The 18,644-nt window shown below is 42.6% G+C and overlaps 1 protein-coding gene across 1 annotated transcript in view; it reads left to right on the forward strand.

The window, feature by feature from the left end:
* Nucleotides 1–18,644, forward strand: part of LOC129822366 (melatonin receptor type 1B-B-like) — a 90,098-nt gene that overhangs the window by 68,584 nt on the left and 2,870 nt on the right. Inside the window, exon 2 of the mRNA XM_055880594.1 lies at nucleotides 18,304–18,422. Coding sequence (XP_055736569.1) covers nucleotides 18,304–18,422 — 119 coding nt within the window. The remainder of the gene's footprint in view (nucleotides 1–18,303; nucleotides 18,423–18,644) is intronic.

An 18,644-nucleotide genomic window follows, 5' to 3' on the forward strand; every position in this document is an offset into this window, starting at 1 on the left:
TGCCTCGCTCTCTCTCTCGGTCACTCTCTCTCTATTCAATTCAAGGGCTTTATTGGCATGGGAAACGTGTTAACATTGCCAAAGCAAGTGAAGTAGATAATATACAAAAGTGAAATAAACAATAAAAATGAACAGTAAACATTACACTCACAGAAGTTCCAAAAGAATAAAAACATTACAAATGTCATATTATGTATGTATACAGTGTTGTAACGATGTGCAAATGGTTGAAGTACAAAAGCTCTCGCTTTCTCTTACTCTCCAATTCAATTGATGTTGTGTTTCAGGTTTCAGATCGTCCACCGGCACTGTGATGTAAAAAGAATGTGGGTGTGTGTGGCAACGAGTACCACATTTTGCATAGTAGTCAGCATCCTGACGTTCATCACCCTGATGTAATTGCAGTCAGATGTGGCTAGCTTTTAAAAGTAGATGTCTTTATACTCCCTTAATGGTTGTGTCTCAGTTAGTGCTTCCTCAATACATGAGTTCCGCAGGGGATTAGAGAGAGGGAATAAATAGCATTAACAGCACCAGAGGTTAGATTATCGCTCATTAAGATTCCAGGGCTATGTGGAATCACCTTCTGATGTGTTCATACTAGGATGCTATGCGGTGTAGTTTTTACCACAGGAGGTTGGTGGCACCTTAATTTGGGAGGACGGGCTCGTTGTAATGGCTGGAGTGGAATAGGTGGAATGGGATCAAATACATCAGACACATTTACTCCGTTCCGGACATTATTATGAGCCATCCTCCCCTCAGCAGCCTCCACTGGCTTTTACCCACCCAATTCGCTATATAGTGCACTACTTTTACAAGGGTCCATAGGGCTTGGGTCATAAGTAGGCCACTATACAGGGAATAAGAGGCCAGATGTAGCCCAACACTTGTTCTATCCCTAAAAATGCTCTGTTCCCCCTGTTTGTTTGTGTGGAGGAGCACATTAGCATGTCCACAACACCCCCATCCATCATTTATACACCAATTAAAGAGCTCCAAGGGTGTAATTGGCTACTTAGCTAATTGGAAATGTATGAATGGAGGACATTTTTCAAATGGCCAAACGAGCACTAATGGCATATTTAGGATGCAAAAACCTTTTCCCTCCTCTCTCTTTTTTCTTCAACCCTCATTCTGTTTTTTCTTTCCCTTTCATTATCCTCAGGCCCTATTATGTCTTCTTCTTTTTTTACCCCCATACATTTTTTGGGTGACCTTTACTTGAGTCATTTTCTATTAAGGTATCTTTACTTTTACTCAAGTATGACAATTTAGTACTTTTTCCACCACTGGTTATTTTATTAGTTACGGCAGAATGGTGAGATCCATTTGTTCTGTTCATCTTGTTATCACTTTACCTACTTATGGTTTCTGTTGTTTAGCAGCACATTGGCTTGTCGATTGTCTCTGCACCGTTTAGAAAGATAGAGCAGAGCTGGTACTAGAATGAGACACCTCTAACATGGCTTATACCCCTCAATGCAAAGTGATACCTGATAGAGGCTCTTTCTTTTTCTAGACTAGCTTTATTTCCCTCTTGCTGTTCTTTTATTTCTTAACTTGCCCTGACATCGTCTGCCTCAGTGTATGTCTGCCAAACCAGCCTTAGTTTTATTCTACAGAACCAGCCGTGGCTTTTGTTCCCCCTCGGTGTTAATATCTGGACAAATGGTGCTGTCTCCTCCCCTCCAACCTGTAATTATAAACCAACCAGGTGTAGCTATTGTAGCTGAGGCACCCTGCAGGACGATGAGATTCACTCACCCTCAGCCTCTCTTTCTAGATCCTTAGTTACCCTGATTAACCTAGCTGTTGTTAGCACTGACCCCAACACACCCCATCCGGCCACCAGTGCTGCGCTACCCGCTCTCTGCTCTCTCCAGGCTGACCCAAACACCCCCATCCTGCCACCCACTTCACACTCTCTCCTCTACCCTCCGGCTTTCTCCAGCTAAGCTGTGATGATCGTGATGAATAAGAGCTGGCCCGGGGTCAGGGTTGTATAACGGGGTCACAGTTAGGGCTCTAGTAAATCGCTAACTCACAGGAAGCTAGGAGAAACTGGGAACAGCTGTTTGTCTAATGAGGAAAGAAGGGATAAATGCATTCATCATTCAAAACAGAGGTTTTCTCCACAGTTCCTTATTCATATTTACTGGGAACAAGAGCAGAATGTGATACGGAATTTGAATATAAATATAGGAAGCTATGAATGACTGAACAAACATTTTTACATAACAACAGAGAAAATAGAAAAAGTACAAGATATTCCCTGAAAATCTTAACAATTTGGGATTAGCACAAAAAGCTCAACCGAGATTGCCTTCGGTAGGTCAGTTCTTGCCTCTGTAGTGGTGGTGGTTGTTTCTTTCCATAGCTAGGTCCATCTTGGGGAATTATACACAGGCGTGTAGTGCTAAGCCTGGTAAGACCTTGAGGCTCTGCACTGCCCTATGGACTTACTTATTGATGTAAGCAATTACAAAACTGTGTTCTAAATGTGGTAAATAAAATAGACATGCTTTTTTATTTTACATGAGTGTAGGGGTTAATGTTTAGGTTAAGGTCTGACACTGTAGTTCAGACTGTCGGTTTATCTCGCTGTCTGTCTGTCTGTCTGTCTCTATCTCTTTCCCTGTCTCTATCTCTTTCAATTCAATTCAATTCAATTCAAGGGGCTTTATTGGCATGGGAAACATATGTTTACATTGCCAAATCAAGTGAAATAGATAGTAAACAAAAGTGAAATACTGTAAACAATAAAAAATGAACAGTAAACATTACATGTCATATTATGTCTATATACAGTGCTGTAACGATGTGCAAATAGTTAAACTACAGAAGGAAAAATAAATAAAAATGGGTTGTATTTACAATGGTGTTTGTTATTCACTGGTTGCTCTTTTCTTGTGGCAACAGGTCACAAATCTTGCTGCTGTGATGGCACACTGTGGTATTTCACCCAATAGATATGGGACTTTATCAAAATTGGACTTGTTTTTTAATTCTTTGTGGGTCCTCTCTCTCTCTCTCTCTCTCTCTCTCTCTCTCTCTCTCTCTCTCTCTCTCTCTCTCTCTCGTTATAACGATGAAACACTCTGAAGTGTCAATAAATACTAAATGTGTAACGGTCGTCTTTCGGTGAGTTAGTAGACCAAGGCGCAGCGGGTGATGAATACATAATGATTTATTGCAAGACAAAGACAGACACGAAATACACTTGACTAATTTACAAAATAACAAAACGAACTAGACAGACCTAAACTACGAACTTACATGAAAATGAAGAACACATGAACAGGAACGAACGAACGAGACGAGACAGTACCGTGTGGTGCAATGAACACAGACACAGCGACAATCACCCACAAACAAACAGTGAGAACAACCTACCTTAATATGACTCTCAATTAGAGGAAAACGCAAAACACCTGCCTCTAATTAAGAGCCATACCAGGCAACCCAAAACCAACATAGAAACAGAAAACATAGACTGCCCACCCAAAACTCACGCCCTGACCATCACACACATACAAAACAACAGAAAACAGGTCAGGAACGTGACAAAATGTATGTAAATCAGAAATGGCACCTGTCATAACTGGCCTGTAAGAATCAGGTTACAGTGGATCATAGTTCTACAGAGATATCGCTCCCTCCCGCAAAGGGGGAGAGGTATAGAGGGATTGATGTTTTTTTTTTTCTGTGGTGCCCCAGGTTACTGAGTTAATTGTTACATGATTAAATTAATCACATAATAATAAACATAGTTTCTTTTTCCATAAATAGCATGTCATCACATGAACAATAACAACGTCACGACACACCCTATTCCCTATATAGTGAACCCATCGGGCTCTGATCAAAAGTAGGGCACTATATACATTCTTAGAAAAAAGGGTTCCAAAAGGGTTTTTCAGCTGTCGCCATAGGAAAGCAATTTCTGGTTCCGGGTAGAACCCTTTTTGGTTTCAGTTAGAACCCTTTTGGGTTCCATGTAGAACCATCTGTGGAAAGCCAAATAGATCTACCTGGAACCAATAAGGGTTCTTCGAACGGTTCTCCTATGGGGACCGCCGAAGAACCCTTCTAGGTTCTAGATAGTAGCATTTTTCTAAGAATGTAGTCAATAGGGTTCCAGACACACCCTGGGGGTTTCTCCAGGCAGAGTCCTGTGAAGGGTTAAAGTTCAGGTGTCTGATGATGCCATTAGAGAAGATGCGTAAGGTGACACAGAGTCAAACGTATCACACCATTGGGCTGCAAGGGAAAATATTAACCATGACCCAGAGGTCATCATTTAGCAGTGTGTGTGTGTGTGTGTGTGTGTGTGTGTGTGTCTGTCTGGTCTGGTCTGGTCTGGTCTGGTCTGGTCTGGTCTGGTCTGGTCTGGTCTGGTCTGTGAGAGAGTGATTAAACTAGGAATAAAGTAAAATTGTTTGATGTAAAATGTGACCCGATTCAGGAAACTAGGTGTGTGTCGCAAGTCACCACTTCAAAATGTGTTTTTTTGGCAGAAATGCCATCTTGAACATGTGAACGTTCATGCGCCTTAATAACAAACTTGTATGCCATCTGTAAATACAAATACAATTGTTAAATTACGAGCCTTGTTGGTTAAGCCACAGAAAAAGTGAGCAACCTTCGCACTAGCCATGATTGGCTGAGATAATGAGTGGGCGGGACAGTTCAGATTGGTCTGCCATAGAAGCTTGTCAGTCTGTGTTGGTAATCCTGTCGAACGCTGCATGTAAAAAAAAATGTATTGTGTAGTGGAGCTGCATAAGTGTTGCTCTCCACTTTCTGGAGGAGCAGATTTTGAGTATGATAGCTACAGGAAACACCTGTCTTCAGATTACATCTTCAAACTAAGGGCAACCGTGGCATGGCATTCCTGACAGGGAGACACATCCATGCACGATGATGTATAGTGGCTTGCGAAAGTATTCACCCCCCCTTGGAATTTTCCTATTTTGTTGCCTTACAACCTGGAATTAAAATATATTTTTTGGAGGGGGTTGTATCATCTGATTTACACAACATGCCTACCACTTTGAAAATACAAAATATTTTTTATTGTGAAACAAACAAGAAATAAGACAAAGAAAGGAAAACTTGAGCTGCATAACTATTCACCCCCCAAAAGTCAATACTTTGTAGAGCCACCTTTTGCAGCAATTACAGCTGGAAGTCTCTTGGGATATGTTTCTATAAGCTTGGCACATCTAGCCACTGGGATTTTTGCCCATTATTCAAGGCAAAACCGCTCCAGTTCCTTCAAGTTGGATGGGTTCCGCTGGTGTACAGCAATCTTTAAGTCATACCACAGATTCTCAATTGGATTGAGGTCTGGCTTTGACTAGGCCATTCCAAGACATTTAAATGTTTCCCCTTAAACCACTCAAGTGTTGCTTTAGCAGTATGCTTAGGGTCAATGTCCAGCTGGAAAGTGAACCTCCTCCCCGTCTCAAATCTTTGGAAGACTGAAATAGATTTCCCTCAAGAATTTCCTCTATTTAGCGCCATCCATCAATCCTTCAGTTCTGACCAGTTTCCCTGTGCCTACCGATGAAAAACATGGGGATGGTGTTCTCGGGGTGATGGGAGGTGTTGGGTTTGCGCCAGACATACCATTTTCCTTGATGACCAAAAAGCTAAATTTTAGTCTCATCTGACCAGAATACCTTCTTCTATATGCTTGGGGAGTCTCCCACATGCCTTTTGGCGAACACCAAACGTTTTTGCTTATTTTTTCTTCATGCAATGGCTTTTTTTCTGGCCACTCTTCTGTAAAGCCCAGCTCTGTGGAGTGTACGGCTTAAAGTGGTCCTATGGACAGATACTCCAGTCTCCGCTGTGGAGCTTTGCAGCTCCTTCAGGGTTATCTTTGGTCTCTTTGTTGCCTCTCTGATCAATGACCTCCTTGCCTAGTCTGTGAGTTTTGGTGGGCGGCCCTCTTTTTGCAGGTTTGTTGTGGTGCCATATTCTTTACATTTTTTAATAATGTATTTAAATGTGCTCCGTGGGATATTCAAATTTTCTGATATTGATGGCAATTTTCTGATAAAGATGACAATTCTCCACGTGACTATAGGGCTGACAAGAGTGGCGTTGACCTCACGGCAGGCACAGGATGGACTCTGGCTGACACTCAGAGCTCCTGCTGTGTAGAGATGATCAGGCACAGTTATGGCCAGCCAAGGACCCTGCCATGCCAGTGGAGGGGAGCGGGATGGAGGCTGCTGGATGGTGGCTGTTGGGGCTGTCCTGTCCTGTCCTGTCTTGCATGGGCATTGCCCAACATCAAATGAAGGAGAAATGGATAAGGAAAATAGTATAGGAATGGACACCACTATGGCCACCTTTTCTCCATTAAAAACCACTAGGCCAGCCTAGGGGACACTGCGGCAGAAAAGTGGTGAGTTGCTTGGCAGGCAGTTAGGACTGACCTTGGCCTTGTCTGACCGTAAGAGTGATGGATGAGGAAGGTTAGTGTGTGAACAGGCTCTTCTATGGCCATATTTTCCAGTGAAAATCCTAGGAGAATTAGAAACTGTAGCGGGGGCAAGTAGGGTGCTAGATTAGTTTGGTCTGGCCTTGCCTAACCACAAAACAAGGTGTGATGAATGACAGAATCAGCACCTGTACATCGATAAAAGGATATCGATTGCCACTCCCCTTAAAAATGTATAGATGAGTTACGTGCCAGAGAAACTGGAGACTGCTTTAGAGGATCTAGCAGAGCAGTTGGGTATCTTGTCAAAGGTTTGGACAAACCTACGCATCGAAAGGTTTTTCTTTCTTTTTTTTGTAGAATAATAGTGAAGATATCAAAACTATTAAATAACACATCTGGAATCATGTAGTAACCTAAAAAGTGTTAAACAAATGAGAGAAATAGACAGACAGAGAGAGAGAGAAAGAGAGAGAGAGACAGTTTCATCATAGCGCTTGGTGGTTTTTGTGACTGCACTTTATTTTTATTTTTTAGTTCACCTTTATTTAACCAGGTAGGCTAATTGAGAACAAGTTCTCATTTGCAACTGCGACCTGGCCAAGATAAAGCAAAGCAGTGTGACACAGACAACAACACAGAGTTACACATGGAATAAACAATGAACAAGCCAATAACACAATAAACAAGTCAATGACACAGTAGAAAAAGAAAGTCTATATACAGTGTGTGCAAAAGGCAAGAGGAGGTAGGCAATAAATAGGCCATAGGAGCGAATAATTACAATTTAGCAGAATAACACTGGAGTGATAAATGAGCAGATGATGATGTGCAAGTAGAGATACTGGTGTGCAAAAGAGCAGAAAAGTAAATAAAAACAGTATGGGGATGAGGTAGGTAGATTGGGTGGGCTATTTACAGATGGACTATGTATAGCTGCAGCGGTCAGTTAGCTGCTCAGATAGCTCATGTTTAAAGTTTGTGAGGGAGATATAAGTCTCCAACTTCAGCGATTTTTGCAATTCGTTCCAGTCACAGGCAGCAGAGAACTGGAAGGAAAGGCGGCCAAATTAGTTGTTGGCTTTGGAGATGATCAGTGAGATATACCTGCTGTAACGTGTGCTACAGGTGGGTGTTGTTATCGTGACCAGTGAACTGAGATAAGGTGGAGCTTTACCTAGCATAGACTTATAGATGACCTGGAGCCAGTGGGTCTGGCGACGAGTATGTAGCGAGGGCCAGCCGACTAGGGCATACAGGTCGCAGTGGTGGGTGGTATAAGGTGATTTGGTAACAAAACTGATGGCACTGTGATAGACTGCATCCAGTTTGCTGAGTAGAGTGTTGGAAGCTATTTTGTAGATGACATCGCCAAAGTTGAGGATCGGTAGGATAGTCAGTTTTACTAGGGTAAGTTTGGCGGCGTGAGTGAAGGAGGCTTTGTTGTAAAATAGAAAGCCGATTCTAGATTTGATTTTGGATTGGAGATGTTTAATATGAGTCTGGAAGGAGAGTTTAGAGTCTAGCCAGACACCTAGATATTTATAGTTGTCCACATATTCTAGGTCGGAACCGTCCAGGGTGGTGATGCTAGTCGGGCGGGCGGGTGCAGGCAGCGAACGGTTGAAAAGCATGCATTTGGTTTTACTAGCGTTTAAGAGCAGTTGGAGGCCACGGAAGGAGTGTTGTATGGCATTGAAGCTCTTTATGAGGGTAGTTAGCACAGTGTCCAAGGAAGGGCCAGAAGTATACAGAATGGTGTCGTCTGCGTAGAGGTGGATCAGGGAATCGCCCGCAGCAAGAGCGACATCATTGATACATACAGAGAAAAGAGTCGGCCTGAGAATTGAACCCAGTGGTACCCCCATAGAGACTGCCAGAGGTCCGGACAACACGTCCTCCGATTTGACACACTGAACTCTGTTTGCAAAGTAGTTGGTGAACCAGGCGAGGCAGTCATTAGAAAAACCAAGCCACTTGAAGAAACTTTCAAAGTTCTTGACATTTTCCGGATTGACTGACCTTCATGTCTTAAAGTAATGATGGACTGTTGTTTCTCTTTTCTTATTTGAGCTGTTCTTGCCATAATCTGGATTTGGTCTTTTACCAAATATCTTCTGTATACCAACCCTACCTTGTCACAACACAACTGATTGGCTCAAACGCATTAATAAGGAAAGAAATTCCACAAATCATCTTTTAACAAGGCACATCTGTTAATTGAAACACACTCCAGGTGACTAAATCAAAATCAAATCAAATCAAATGTATTTATATAGCCCTTCGTACATCAGCTGATATCTCAAAGTGCTGTACAGACTACCTCATGAAGCTGGTTGTGAGAGTGTGCAAAGCTGTCATCAAGGCAAAGGGTGGCTACTGTGAAGAATCTCAAATATAAAAAGTTTCTTCAAGTGCAATCGCAAAAACCATCAAGTGCTCTGATGAAACTGGCTCTCTCTCTTTCTCTCTCTCTCTATCTGTCTCTTTCTCTGATTGCGTCCATTTGTTTAACACTTTTTTGGTTACTACATGATTCCATATGTGTTATTTCATAGTTTTGATGTCATCACTATTATTCTACAATGTAAACAATAGTAAAAATAAAGAAAAACCCTTGAATGAGTAGGTGTTCTAAAACTTTTGACCGGTAGTGTATATAGAGAGACTTATAAAGCAAAGAGTGTGAGAGGCAGAAAAGTGCCAGAGGGACCACAGTACCAATGTGGTTGGGGAATGCCAAAGGGGGTGGTAGGATAAAATTGCATTGGCAGAGAAGGGTGTATTAGATCATGTTAAATCAATAAAAAAAGCACAGTTTTCCTCATCGGTTAATGGAAATGTTGAATTAACATTGCATTCTAAGTGGGTTATGCCAACTGAGACAACGAATGTGTTTGTGTGTGCCTAGCAACTGGATTGTGTAATTGCTGTTTGATGGAACACTCCAAAGACGCGCTTGTGTTTGTGCGTGTGTTTGTGCGTGTGTGTGTTTGTGCCTTTGTGTGTGTGTTTGTGCGTGTGTTTGTGCGTGCGTGTGTGCGTGCGTGCATGCTTGCGTGTGTGTATTTGTGTGTGTGTTTGTGCGTGTGTGTCTCTGTCTCTGTCTCGCTCCCAGAAGAAAAGTTCTCAAATCGTGCATAGTCTTGGCCCCGTTTGTGCTTGCGTGGAGAGGGAAATTAAAAAAGGCCTACAGCAGCCCTCTTCTCTCTCTCTCTGTCTCTGTCTGTCTCTCTCTCTATCTCTCTTCTCTCTCTCTCTCTTCTCTCTCTCTCTGTCTGTCTCTCTCTCTCTCTCTTTCTCTGTCTCTCTTTCTCTGTCTGTCTCTCTCTCTCTCTCTCTCTCTCTCTCTCTCTCTCTCTCTCTCTCTCTCTCTCTCTCTCTCTCTCTCTCTCTCTCTCTCTCTCTCTCTCTGTCTCGGTCTCTCTCTCTCTCTTCTCTCTCTCTCTGTCTCTCTCTCTCTCTCTGTGTCTCTCTCTCTCCTCTCTGTGTCTCTCTCTCTCTCTCTCTCTCTGTCTCTCTCAGTATTCAACAGGATAATCTCTTATATTCCCTCGCTCCTGCCCCAGGGGTCTGAAGCTTTACTCTCCAAAGAGTCTGTTGGTGGGTTTTTACATCTCCCAATCTCCAGTAGACTGTATTGGTGCCAAGTACTGTAACTACCCAGTAAACATGCCCACATTGGCATCAGGGGGCTGTAACCAGCATTTGAGTTTTAGTGAGGTCCATCCGGAGGGGTGGCATGGTGAGGGGCTACAAATAGATACAGTATTTATGTAAAGAGAGCTACTGTATGAGATGTTCAAATTGAAACATATCTTCTTCTTTTTTAAGTTCATAACATGTTTGATAAGATTAGTACAGATTTTCTCAGGAACCCTGCATGGGGGTCCGACCCCAAGTTTGGGAACCACTGTACTAACCTCTCTTTTTGCTTGCTCTCTCTCGCTCTCTCTCGCTCGCTCGCTCTCTCTCTCGCTCTGCTTCTCCTGCATGCATTGCAGCCTGCCTCACCACTGAGCGCCACATCACTGTCTGTCTCAGTAACCTACTCTATGTAAAGCAAAGTTATTATGACAACTTAATAGCCTATCTTTTGCAGATCAAATCAAATCAAACGTATTTATGTAGCCCTTCTTACATCAGCTGATATCTCTGTACAGAAGTGCTGTACAGAAACCCAGCCTACAAACCCAAACAGCAAGCAATGCAGGTGTAGAAGCACGGTGGCTAGGAAAAACTCCCTAGAAAAGCCAAAACCTAGGAAGAAACCTAGAGAGGAACCAGGCTATGAGTGGTGGCCAGTCCTCTTCTGGTTGTGCCGGGTGGAGATTATAACAGAACATGGCCAAGATGTTCAAATGTTCATAAATGACCAGCATGGTCAAATAATAATAATCACAGTAGTTGTTGAGGGTGCAACAAGTCAGCACCTCAGGAGTAAATGTCAGTTGGATTTTCATAGCCGATCATTAAGAGTATCTCTACCGCTCCTGCTGTCTCTAGAGAGTTGAAAACAGCAGGTCTGGGACAGGTAGCACGTCCGGTGAACAGGTCAGGTTTCCATAGCCGCAGACAGAACAGTTGAAACTGGAGCAGCAGCATGGCCAGGTGGACTGGGGACAGCACGGAGTCATCATGCCAGGTAGTCCTGAGGCATGGTCCTAGGGCTCAGGTCCTCCGAGAGAGAGAAAGAAAGAGAGAAAGAGAGAATTAGAGAGAGCATACTTAAATTCACACAGGACACCGGATAAGACAGGAGAAGTACTCCAGATATAACAGACTGACCCTAGCCCCCCGACACATAACTACTGCAGCATAAATACTGGAGGCTGAGACAGGAGGGGTCAGGAGACACTGTGGCCCCATCCGATGATACCCCGGACAGGGCCAAGCAGCATACCACCCTGCATACCACTGCTGGCTTGCTTCTGAAGCTAAGCAGGGTTGGTCCTGGTCAGTCCCTGGATGGGAGACCAGATGCTGCTGGAAGTGGTGTTGGAGGGCCAGTAGGAGGCACTCTTTCCTCTGGTCTAAAAAATATCCCAATGCCCCAGGGCAGTGATTGGGGACACTGCCCTGTGTAGGGTGCCGTCTTTCGGATGGGACGTTAAACGGGTGTCCTGACTCTCTGAGGTCATTAAAGATCCCATGGCACTTATCGTAAGAGTAGGGGTGTTAACCCCGGTGTCCTGGCTAAATTCCCAATCTGGCCCTCAAACCATCATGGTCACCTAATAATCCCCAGTTTACAATTGGCTCATTCATCCCCCTCCTCTCCCCTGTAACTATTCCCCAGGTCGTTGCTGCAAATGAGAACGTGTTCTCAGTCAACTTACCTGGTAAAATAACGGTAAAATAAATAAATAAATAAATAAAACAGGCAGGATATAACCCCACCCACTTTGCCAAAGCACAGCCCCCACACCACTAGAGGGATATCTTCAACCACCAACTTACAATCCTGAGACGAGGCCGAGTATAGCCCACAAAGATCTCCACCACGGCACAACCCAAGGGGGGGCACCAACCCAGACAGGAAGATCACGTCAGTGACTCAACCCACTCAAGTGACGCACCCCTCCTAGAGACGGCATGGAAGAGCACCAGTAAGCCAGTGACTCAGCCCCTGTAATAGGGTTAGAGGCAGAGAATCCCAGTGGGGAGAGGGTAGTGGAGAGATGTGATTAGAACTCAGTCAGATCATGAATATAAGCATTCTGGGAGCAATATTTAGATGTTGACCCATAATTGATTTTCTTAATTGTGTACGTACAGTTGAAGTCGGAAGTTTACATACACTTAGGTTGGAGTCATTAAAACTTGTTTTTCAACCACTCCACAAATGTATTGTTAACAAACTATAGTTTAGGCAAGTCGGTTAGGACATGTACTTTGTGCATGACACAATTAATTTTTCCAACAATTGTTTACAGACAGATTATTTCACTTATTATTCACTGTATCACAATTCCAGTGGGTTAGAAATGTACATACACTAAGTTGACTGTGCCTTCAAACAGCTTGGAAAATTACAGAAAATGTTGTCATGGCTTTAGAAGCGTCTGATAGGCTAATTGACATCATTTGAGTCAATTGGAGGTGTACCTGTGGATGTAATTCAAGGCCTATCTTTCAACTCCCTGCCTCTTTGCTTGACATCATGGAAAAATCAAAAGAAATCAGCCAAGACTTCAGAAATTAAATTGTAGAACTCCACAAGTCTGGTTCATCCTTGGGAGCAATTTTCAAATGCCTGAAGGTTAAACGTTCATCTGTACAAACAATAGTACACAAGTATGAACACCATGGGACCACACAGTCGTCATACCGCTCAGGACGGAGACACGTTCTGTCTCCTAGAGATGAAAGTACTTTGGTGTAAAAAGTGCAAATCAATCCCAGAACAACAGCAAAGGGCCTTGTGAATATGCTGGAGGAACCAGGTACAAAAGTATCTATATCCACAGTAAAACGAGTCCTGTATCGACATAACCTGAAAGGCCGCTGAGCAAGGAAGAAGCCACTGCTCCAAAACCGTCATAAATAAGCCAGACTACGGTTTGCACATGGGGACAAAGATCATACTTTTTGGAGAAATGTCCTCTGGTCTGATGAAACAAAAATAGAACTGTTTGGCCATAATGACCATCATTATGTTTGGAGGAAAAAGGGGGAGGCTTTGCTGCAGGAGGGGCTGGTGCACTTCACAAAATAGATGGCATCATGAAGGTGGATAATTATGTGGATATATTGAACATCTCAAGACATCAGTCAGGAAGTTAAAGCTTGGTCGCAAATGGGTCTTCCAAATGGACAATGACCCCAAGCATACTTCCAAAGTTGTGGCAAAATGGCTTAAGGACAACAAAGTCAAGGTATTGGAGTGGCCATCACAAAGCCCTGACCTCAACCCTATAGAAAAGTTGTGGGCAGAACTGAGAAAGTGTGTGCGAGCAAGGAGGCCTACAAACCTGCCTCAGGTACACCAGCTCTGTCAGGAGGAATGGGCCAAAATTCACCCAAGTTATTGTGGGAAGGTTGTGGAAGGCTACCCAAAACGTTTGGCCCAAGTTAAACAATTTCAAGGCAATGCTAAAAAAATTCTACTTGAGTGTATGTAAACTTCTGACCCACTGGGAATGTGATGAAAGAAATAAAAGCTCAAATAAGTCATTCTCTCTACTTTTGTTCTGACATTTCACATTCTTATTAAAGTAAAGTGGTGATACTAACTGTTCTTAGACAGGTAATTTTTACTAGGATTAAATGTCAGGAAAACTGAAAAACTGAGTTTAAATGTATTTGGCTAAGGTGTATGTAAACTTCCGACTTCAACTGTATATATATAAATATATATATAAAATAACCAAGGTCCGGACCTCGGTGTCCTCATATTTAGTTACGGCCATGACTGGCATGATGTGGGCCCAGGGCTAAAATAATGTCCTCATTTAGGCTGACCACATTGGGCTCATCGGCTTCACATTGGCCCCATTTGTTCCCAATGTGAGCTCATGGTATTATCCCTATGTGTTTCGCCCACCATGTGCCAATTTATCCATACATCCATAGCTCTGTTACCAAAACAGTGGGGGGGGGGGGGGGGTCAGCTTTGTTATTGTTTGAACTGCAGATTTGAACTGCAGATTGCCTCTTCAAGGTCTGTTGTTTAGCACCTATTATAACTTCACAACTGTTGTTCTAATAGGTGTAGAAAGTATAGCGATAGATATGAGGAAGTAGAAATGACAGAGAGTGATAGAGATGGGGAAAAGGACAAGCAGAGGGGAATAGTGAACAGAGTAGAAATGGAAGCACAGTGGAAAAGTCTGAAGGAGAGAAATGTCTTTGAAGTGGCAGGAAATGTTTGGAAATAATTGTTGTATGAAGCATAGGCCTCTTTCCCTTCCTTCCGTAGCCATTGGACCGGAGCAGCAATATCATTCATTTTAATACCTGTAATATTGACTGGAGGAGACAGTAATGGGTAATTCCACCATAACCAAATTGCACTGAGACTCTGATTTTTTCACCTAAAATGTATGCCAAACAAAAACGATTGATTTAAAATTTTAACAAACCATACAAATCCATGCACAAGGAATATTTTTAACGATTTACACTGAAAATGTTACAAAACAAATTTACTGGAAAAACTGTGCAGATGCAAAGTTTGGTAACAGAATTTAGGTAAAATCTCCCTCAGTTTTATATGTCAACACGTTTTATAAAAACTCTGTATCAAAGATGTCTGCAGAAGAATGAGGTGTCAGCTATGACATGAATCCTTGACTTTGAAAAAACATATTTTGGTTATTGAACTACACTAAGTGAAGTGGAATTATACCTGGTAACGGAATTGCGGTAACAGAATTTCATCATTGGTTCCTAATCTGTAGTATACAGAACTGCATAATTATGGATATGAATGTCATTCTCTTCATAGTGATGTATCCTGAATAGGTTCACAAAGGTAGAAATATCCAATATCCTCCTCTGCATATTTTGTGTATTATTCTACACACTGGCTATTATTTTTATGAGCTCTGCCCCCAAACAAGACCAAATCTGAACCAATCATAAACGTCTATGTTTCACAAGTTTGGACATCAAAGTATAGCACAGTAGAGTGCAGTAGTGTACAGTAGAGTACAATAGAGTACAGCACGGCACGGCACAGTAGAGTTGAGTTCAGTACAGTAGAGTTCAGAACAGTACAGTACAATACAGTAGAGTAGAGTTCAGAACAGTACAGTACAATACAGTAGAGTAGAGTTCAGTACAGTAGAGTTCAGAACAGTACAGTACAATACAGTAGAGTAGAGTTCAGAACAGTACAGTACAATACAGTAGAGTAGAGTTCAGTACAGTAGAGTTCAGAACAGTACAGTACAATACAGTAGAGTAGAGTTCAGAACAGTACAGTACAATACAGTAGAGTAGAGTTCAGTACAGTAGAGTTCAGAACAGTACAGTACAATACAGTAGAGTAGAGTTCAGAACAGTACAGTACAATACAGTAGAGTTGAGTTCAGTACAGTAGAGTTCAGAACAGTACAGTACAATACAGTAGAGTAGAGTTCAGAACAGTACAGTACAATACAGTAGAGTAGAGTTCAGAACAGTACAGTACAATACAGTAGAGTAGAGTTCAGTGGAGTACAGTACAATACAGTAGAGTAGAGTTCAGTGGAGTACTGTACAATACTGTACAGTAGAGTAGAGTTCAGTGGAGTACAGTACAATACTGTACAGTAGAGTTCAGTGGAGTACTGTACAATACTGTACAGTAGAGTTCAGTGGAGTACTGTACAATACTGTACAGTAGAGTTCAGTGGAGTACTGTACAATACTGTACAGTAGAGTTCAGTGGAGTACAGTACAATACTATACAGTAGAGTAGAGTTCAATGGAGTACAGTACAATACTGTACAGTAGAGTTCAGTGGAGTACTGTACAATACTGTACAGTAGAGTAGAGTTCAGTGGAGTACAGTACAATACTGTACAGTAGAGTAGAGTTCAGTGGAGTACTGTGCAATACTGTACAGTAGAGCAGAGTTCAGTGGAGTACAGTACAATACTGTACAGTAGAGTAGAGTTCAATGGAGTACAGTACAATACTGTACAGTAGAGTTCAGTGGAGTACAGTACAATACTGTACAGTAGAGTAGAGTTCAGTGGAGTACTGTGCAATACTGTACAGTAGAGTAGAGTTCAGTGGAGTACAGTACAATACTGTACAGTAGAGTAGAGTTCAATGGAGTACTGTACAATACTGTACAGTAGAGTTCAGTGGAGTACAGTACAATACAGTAGAGTAGAGTTCAGTGGAGTACAGTACAGTACAGTACAGTAGAGTAGAGTGGAGTTCAGTGGAGTACAGTACAGTACAGTAGAGTAGAGTAGAGTTCAGTGGAGTACAGTACAGTACAGTAGAGTAGAGTAGAGTGGAGTACAGTACAGTACAGTACAGTAGAGTAGAGTAGAGTAGAGTTCAGTGGAGTACAGTACAATACAGTACAGTAGAGTAGAGTGGAGTACAGTACAGTACAGTAGAGTAGAGTAGAGTTCAGTGGAGTACAGTACAGTACAGTACAGTAGAGTAGAGTTCAGTGGAGTACAGTACAGTACAGTAGAGTAGAGTGGAGTACAGTACAGTACAGTACAGTAGAGTAGAGTAGAGTTCAGTGGAGTACAGTACAGTAGAGTAGAGTGGAGTACAGTACAGTACAGTACAGTAGAGTAGAGTGGAGTACAGTACAGTAGAGTAGAGTAGAGTTCAGTGGAGTACAGTACAGTACAGTACAGTAGAGTAGAGTGGAGTACAGTACAGTACAGTACAGTAGAGTAGAGTAGAGTAGAGTTCAGTGGAGTACTGTTGAGTAGAGTAAAGTTCAGTATAATACGGTACATTGTAGAGGGAGAATGGCTGGTCTGAGGTAAGGCCTTGCATCGGAACAATCTAGACTGACGAATATGAATAGTACGCAGGCTAAGGTGGAAATTAACTGCCATTCAAAATGAGGAGCGAATCTAGGGGAATGAAAAGTACATAGTGCATGCTAATATGCTAACGCTAACAATCTTTTCCCCCGTGTCCACTGCACAGTACACATACTTTATTTTGTCGTGGCAAAGTGGGAGTGACTTGACACAATGATTGTTTTCACAAGGCAATTAGGAGCCGTGTACCTTTTCTCATTCAATTAGCTGGGTGACGAGCGATCGAGTGAGTCAGCTCTGAGACCGCATGGCTTAGCATCCTGCGTGCTAACAACACAGCAGATCTGTCTGAGAAATCCTGCTCACATCACTCTAGTTATATATTCTTCTCCTAAAGATACATCCTCTTTCTATTCTCTCTACGCCGTCTCTAAGTCCCTTAATATTCCATACTTGTCCTCAAGTCATTCTCGACTTCCAAGTCATTACCGAGCAGAAGTCTCCTTTAATCTTGATTGACCCGTGTGGTGGGAATAGTGTAGTATAACACAGGAAATTAGACCCAGGAAAAAGGTAATGAGATGTGATTCAATGAGCAAATGTATTTGAATGATAGCAGGTGTTTGTTTCTCGGTGGATGGTTGTGTCTGTGTGATTGATATGCAATGAAGTATGAATAGTACACAGTATGCATGTTAAGTATGCAGATTAAATAAGTAGTAGGTAAACCAGATTTTGGGCACGGCCCTTGACTTCCAGCCTCATCGTGAAGTGGCAGAGTATGCCATGCACTGTATATGTATGGAGGCTGCTGAGGGGAGGACGGCTCATAATAATGGCTGGAACGGCGCTAATGGAATGGTATCAAACAAATGGAAACCACGCGTTTGATGTATTTGCTACCATTCCACTTATTCCGCTCCAGCCATTGCCACAAGCCCGTCCTCCTCCTCTGTTGTCAGACACACACGTCTTCCTTAATTGTGTGCAGCGAATTCTACTAGATCAAAAGCCTAAATTAATATGACATCCTGGCATTTAAAGCATACAAAACTGTCTATATTTCACATACTATAAAACTATATTTTTTCACATACCCAAAATGTCTACTATTTAGAACACAAATACAGGTATTGAGACACGGCCAAGCACTTTTTAACTCAAATGCAATTTTAAGCACTAACCCTAACCTTTACCTTCACACTAACCCTAGCTTCATGTGCACACCCCGGTTCAACCCTAACCCCAAACCTATCCCTAGCCTCAAACCTAACCCTACCCCTAGCCTCAAACCTAAACCTAAACCTAAACCTAACCCTTGCCTCAAGCCTAACCCTTACCCGTAACCCGAACCCCCCGAACCCAACAAGCTAATGTGTTGTGGTCTCTCCTCTGTAGGGAACGTGTTTGTGGTGAGCCTGGCCTTTGCTGACCTCGTGGTGGCCTTCTACCCCTACCCATTGGTGCTCTACGCCATCTTCCATGACGGCTGGTCGCTGGGAGAGACACAGTGCAAAGTGACTAAGACCTGTCTGTCTGTGTGCCTGCCTGTCTGTCTGTCTGTCTGTCTGTCTGTCTGTCTGTCTGTCTCTCTGCCTTTCTAGCCCTGTTTATACCTGGTTCTAAGATGTTATATGTATTGATCTTGTCCACATTCTGATTGTGCCCATATTTTTATACAGGTGTAGATTATTAAAATACAGATTGTCATCAGACAATGATTAGATCTTCCTGACCAC

This window comes from Salvelinus fontinalis, chromosome 24 (genome assembly GCF_029448725.1).
Source record: "Salvelinus fontinalis isolate EN_2023a chromosome 24, ASM2944872v1, whole genome shotgun sequence".
Taxonomy (NCBI): Eukaryota; Metazoa; Chordata; class Actinopteri; order Salmoniformes; family Salmonidae; genus Salvelinus; species Salvelinus fontinalis.